The sequence below is a fragment of the Sceloporus undulatus genome, chromosome 1 (genome assembly GCF_019175285.1).
Source record: "Sceloporus undulatus isolate JIND9_A2432 ecotype Alabama chromosome 1, SceUnd_v1.1, whole genome shotgun sequence".
In the NCBI taxonomy this organism is placed as follows: Eukaryota; Metazoa; Chordata; class Lepidosauria; order Squamata; family Phrynosomatidae; genus Sceloporus; species Sceloporus undulatus.
Genome location: NC_056522.1, coordinates 109,793,534 through 109,799,533, shown reverse-complemented (window position 1 = coordinate 109,799,533; position 6,000 = coordinate 109,793,534). Strand labels below are relative to the sequence as shown.

Sequence of the window (6,000 nt, the reverse complement as noted above, 5' to 3'; positions counted from 1 at the left end):
CCTCTTTAGGATAACTGAGCAAACTCTTTGCCTCTGTTTATGAGGCTGCATGAGAAAAAGAAATGAAGGCTGGTATCTTGTTCAGCAGTTATGATTGTAAATTGGCCTTACACACTTGTAACTGCTGAGGATTTACATTCACAATCATGAAAGACTGAACATGCCCCCCCAAAACATATCTTTGCAGCCTGACAGAACTCTAACCAAAGTGTTTCCAAGGTGCTGCAGAACAAGATGCTGGGGAATGACATCTGCAGCATCCTCCCAGTCATGGGACATAAGTGGTTCTCACTACACCATGCAACCAGAAGAGTGCTGCAGATGTCATTCCACAGCACCCCAATCTGCAGTGCCCAGAGACACATTGCTTTTTCTACCATAAGTCTGCTAACTAGTCAGAAGGGCTAGCAAGGATCCTGTCAGTTTGTAAAGGCAGGTTTTGGGCCAGTGATATTGTGAGATGCAACTACAACAATGGACCTCCATCATCATAGTTACTTTGGACAAAATGCCTGCCTTGTGTGTATATAAGAGAAAATGCCTCTGTGTGCAAGACAGAGGAAGAATTTTAGTCCAGTCCTTCTTAACCTACCTGTTGTGGGGGACCAACAGGATCCCCCCCCCCAATTGTGTAAGGCACGGGTACCATATTTGTGCCCATTGACTACAGTACAACTACTTTTCTTAATTTCCTGAAAAGTCTCCAGGGATTAACACCTGAATATTCATGGACTAGCACTGATCCAGGGACCACCACTTTTGAGTGGCTATCCATACCCCTGTATCCTGGTGATTTTATACTGGTTATGAGGGATTTTAGACATCACTAGAGGTCAGCCAATACCTGACACTCATGCTACCTTGGCATCTTAGGTTGGGTTATGGTAGTGTGGTGTTCTCAATAAGATTGAAAAAAAATGTTGGAGCTGCAGAGGTTCAGGAACACAAAAGCAAGACAGTAGCAAAAAATATGGTACAGGGAACAGTGGGGATGATGCAAGAAAGCAACCTGGAGCAGTACATTGATTGGGAAAGGCCAGGAAAGTACCTTTGCTCTTTTCACTTACTCAGTTTTTCCCCAACTAGACAAAATTTGGTATAGAACAGCAGGGACATTCAGTATCACTTGTTCTTTTTTCAAGATATGTTGGAATATGTGTGTCCTGGGAACCTATTCAACCCCTCCTTCACTGGAATTAGATAATTCCTTCATAAGATACTTCATCAGGCCATCCTGAATCATGCTGACGTTCAGCCTTTCCCTTCCAGGTAGTCTGAGTAAAGCATACAGACCAGAGTAGCTGTCAAGTGGAGGAGGCAAGTTGGTTTTGGAGGCAATCCAAAGAATGCCTGCTTGGCTCTGTTGCATGTATGTGGATGCCTGCTTATATGTGTGAGTAATAATCATTTTTGCCACTGGCTTTAGTCATTACCTCTGCCTTCTGTCACCATTGGCTTTTCTGCCCTCTGCCCTTCCAGCCTGAATGAGCACCAGCCACCACTAGAGGACAAATATATAGGGTTGTGTTCTGAAACTCAATTTTCCTATTATTGTTTTTTTGGGGGGGGTATCTTCATCCATAATATATTTCATGTATAACTTGAGAAAAATCCTTTGTTATCTGCACCCCAAAAGTGTTGTTGCAGCAAATTTATTCTGTATATAAAACACTCTTGGGGTTTTTCTTTCTTATTGATTTTTCTGGTCTTTAAGCGCAATGGTATTAAGATTTTATTCCTAAACCACACTTAACACAACACAGTTTCTGTGAGTTGGAAAGAAGAGTACTTTATATCATTCACAGTCAGTAATGAGTCATGTCTGCACACTACGTGTTCTCATGCCCTTTTCTCCTAAACATATAAAGCCGTATGTTCCAATTTGTATTAAAAATCAAATATTTTAATTGAAATATTTATTATTTTATTCATCATATTTTATTCAGAAAATAAATTATTTAGGTAGTGTATAGAGAATGGAACAGAAAAGGTTTTCTGGAGTGTGATATTTAAAATAATCTGTTTTCCATTTACTAAGAAACGCCTGCAATAATGAGTGTTTCATCCCGCAGTGTCTACATCCCTAGGAACCATGCCTGGATTCATCATTTCCTAGGCTTGCTTGTTTGCAATACAAGAGTTGAGGTGGAGTTAAAACATGACAGAGATGTGACAGAGAACACAGAAAGGAATCGAAAGAGGAATTCTGAAGATTTTCTTAATGAATCATTGGCAGGAATACTTCATAAAATTAACATTGCTTAATGTAACTATTGCCAAGATTCTGTGCTCATAAAAAATTGTCAGCAAGTTTGCAGTTCTCATGCCTCTCTTGCTAAGAGGGTATATGAACTGCAAGGGTAAATATACTATAACCAGATGGCTGCATATTGCAAATAAAAGAGCTCAGAACAAAACAACAAAAAGGACCATCTTATGCATCAAGGCCATGTCTCTCTTGACTCAACATTTCAATTTTGTCCATCGCTGCATCACCTTGTACTGGAACTGATTTTTCTGAACTATTCTTTTTGTTGACATGCCTATCTAGTTCTGCAGCTTCTTCCCATGTATTTGTCAATGGTTTTCCAAGAGTTTCTGGCAGCATCAATGTTAAAAGTCCACTCACGAAAGCTATAACGCCAACAATCAACTAGAAGAAAACAAATTTAATGAAAACAGAAGATGTTAACTGCAATAAAAAGTGAAGCAAGGTGCTATAATTACTACAATGATATAAATGAATTAAGTTATAAAGACTGAGCAGAAACAGGAGTGGACTTTCTTACAAGTTATTTCACTTGTACAAGTAGTGTCCCTCCCAGGCTATTTTACATACGTCTCAGAGAGAAGATATAACATTTATTGAAAGAGCAGAGCTTGAAAGTAATGAGTTACAAATAAATTAGTTATCAAGCAAGGTTTTTCAAACAAAGGTGTTTGAAGTTACATATCAAAGATACTGAGTGGCAATTTTGTTAACTGAAGATGGTTGGTATAATTACTGTTTTCTTGTTAGTTTCTGTTTCTTTTAACAGCATTTTTAGAAATATTATTCAGCCCTTATGCCATTATCCTATCATTCCTAATCTTTAAAAACTTATGAAAAAGTAACTAATAATACAACAAACTACCCACCTTCTCCACTAGTAATGGATTACTTTTTGGAGGCTTGTAATAATTAATACAACAAATTACTTTTAAGAAGTAACTTCCAAAGGACGGGAAAAAACATGCCTTAGGGCAGAGAATATGCAAAACCCCAAAGTACTGTTGGAAACCGTGGGCACAGCCAGGCCAAGGTATCTTAAGGAATACATATCTCCATATTAATTTGCCTCTGCCCAGAATCATCCAGACACCGTACTTTTAGAAGTCAGACAAATGATGACAAGCAAAAGGGCCTTCACAGTGGTAGCACACCATTTGTTGAATTCTCTCATCAGACAGGTTAACTGACAACTATTCTTGTTGTGTGCCTTCAAGTAATTTCCAACTTATGGCAACCCAGAAGTGAACTGTCATAGTGTTTTCTTGGCAAGATTTGTTCCGAGAGGGTTTGCTTTTGCCTTCCCCTGAGGCTGAGAAAGTGTGACTTGTCTAAGGTAACCCAGAGGGTTTCCATGGCTGAGTGGGGATTAGAAGAACAGGTTAGTCACCTGTAACTGTGTTTCTTCGAGTGGTCATCTGCGAATTCACACAAATGGGTTTATTCTGCGCCTGCGCAGCAATCCTCGGAAACTTCTAGAATCTCTAGGCAGAAAGCAATGTATCTTTCTGCAACTTTTTGGCGGTAGCTCTGCCCACCCATATATAAGGCCCCTGGTGGCCCGCTCCTCTTCAGTTCCGAATGAGCCGCTAATCAGCGCGGCAACAAGCGTTGTCAATGAGCAGACACTGAGGGGATGGATGGGGGGGTTTGTGTGAATTCGCAGATGACCACTCGAAGAAACACAGTTACAGGTGACCAACCTGTTCTTCTTCTTCGTGGTCTCTGTGAATCACACAAATGGGTTTAGACTAGCAAGCTGTAGTCAGTGGAGGAGGGAGTGTCAATAACCAATAAATCACATAATCAATAAAGTATGTAAACCAAACAACTGTGTTATTTATTAACAGTGCAACAGGTCTATTGCATGGCAGAGAGTAACACTGCCCTCCCAAAGGCTGCATCATGCCTGGCCCTTGAGTCCAGCCTGTAATGCCTAATGAATGTCAATGGCTGGGACCAGACAGCTGCCTTGCACACATCCTCAAGGGGAATCCCCGTCAAAAAGGCTGAGGATGCGGCTACCGCCCTAGTTGCATGGACTCTAACCCGACCTGGTAGAGGCTTTCCAGCCAGTTCGTAGCAGAGGTGGATGGTGCTGGCCACCCACTTGGAGAACCTCTGCAGTGACACCGGCAGCCCCTTCTTGGCTTCGGAGTAGCATACAAACAGTCTCTCCGAACGCCTGGAAGCAGATGTCCTGTCCAAATAGAACGCCAGTGCCCTGCGGACATCCAGGGCATGGAGCTGGCGCTCAGAGTCCGTGGTCGGATTAGGAGCCAGAGTCGGCAAAACAATGTCCTGGTTGATGTGAAAGGCAGACACCACCTTTGGCAAGAAAGTGATGTCTGTACGGAGCACCACCTTGTCCCTGTGGAAACGGAGGAAGGGTTGGTCCATCCTCAGGGCACACAATTCACCAGCTCAGCGGGCTGACGTGATAGCTACCAGGAAGGCCGTCTTCCAAGTCAGGAGTCTCAGGTCCGTGGTAGCTAAGGGCTCAAAGGGCTTGGACACCAAATGTGCCAGGACGGTGTCTAGACTCCACTGCGGTGTAGGGTCTAGAATCGGTGGGTGCAAATTGCTGAATCCTTTAAGGAACCTCTTTATGAGAGGATCACCAAACAGAGAAGGCTTGTCCTGAAATAGGTAGTGAGACGAAATGGCAGACAGGTAGCACTTGATAGAACTCAAGGAGAGACCTGTGTCTGCTAGGGTCATGAGATAATCCAGGACTACAGGATGGAGACACGGGATGGTGGAATGTCCCTTGCTTGTAGAAAGGATAGGAACCTATCCCATTTGTAGGCATAGGACCTCTGTGTGGACGGTCTCTGTGCTGCCTTGATGATATCCTGTACACCGGATGGAAGTGTCCTCAGGATCGAATCCTCCATGCTACCAATGGGAGAGATTGCATCTCGGGATGGTGAACTTGTCCGTCGTGGAGCGAGAGCAGGTCGGGCCGGTGCTCCAGACGGAGATGGTCTTGTGCTCGTTGTAGGAGCGGAGCGAACCAGGGCTGTCTGGGCCACCACGGAGTTATCAGGATTGCGTCCGTGTGGTCGGCCAGCATCTTCGAGAAGACCCGTGTGATCAGAGGAAAGGGAGGAAAGGCATACAGAAGACCTTGAGTCCATTTGAGCTGGAAGGCGTCCCCTTCTGAACTCGGCTCTCTGTACCGTGAGCAGAATCTTACGGTGTGGGCGTTTAGCCTGGAAGCAAACAGGTCGAGGAGGGGGGTTCCCCAGCGATTGAAGAGTTGGGACACCACCTCTGGATGTAGTCTCCACTCATGGCAAGTGGAGGGTGACCTGCTGAGTTGGTCTGCAAGGTTCTGGTCGCCAGGCAGGTGGATGCATTGTAGCAGAATCCTTTGTGCTATGCACCATTCCCAAATGCGGTTGGTGACTGACAACAGAGTCCTCGACTTTGTACCTCCTTGTTTGTTGAGGTAGTACATAACGGTGGTGTTGTCGGTGAGAAGAAGCACCACCTTGTCCGCGAGGACCGACTGAAAGGCTCTGAGTGCTTTCTCCACGGCAAGCATTTCCAAGACGTTGATGTGGAGCGTAGCTTCTGCCGGTGACCATTTGTCCTTTATTGTAAGGTGCAGTGTGTGAGCGCCCCATCCTTGCAGGGAGGCGTCCGTAGTCAAAGAGATATCCAGCTGAGGGGGTAGGAATGGCATCCCCACACAGACGTTGTCGGATTGGAGCCACCATCGTAAA

At 44.3% G+C, this 6,000-nt stretch overlaps 1 protein-coding gene across 3 annotated transcripts in view; it reads right to left on the bottom strand.

The window, feature by feature from the left end:
• Positions 1-1,775: 1,775 nt before the first annotated feature.
• The window catches only part of SLC22A16 (solute carrier family 22 member 16), a 39,150-nt gene continuing 34,925 nt past the window's right edge, over positions 1,776-6,000 (bottom strand). For all 3 annotated transcript variants that reach the window (XM_042480447.1, XM_042480455.1, XM_042480440.1), the window contains one exon: positions 1,776-2,653. In XM_042480447.1, coding sequence (XP_042336381.1) covers positions 2,435-2,653 — 219 coding nt within the window. In that variant the 3' untranslated portion in view covers positions 1,776-2,434. The remainder of the gene's footprint in view (positions 2,654-6,000) is intronic.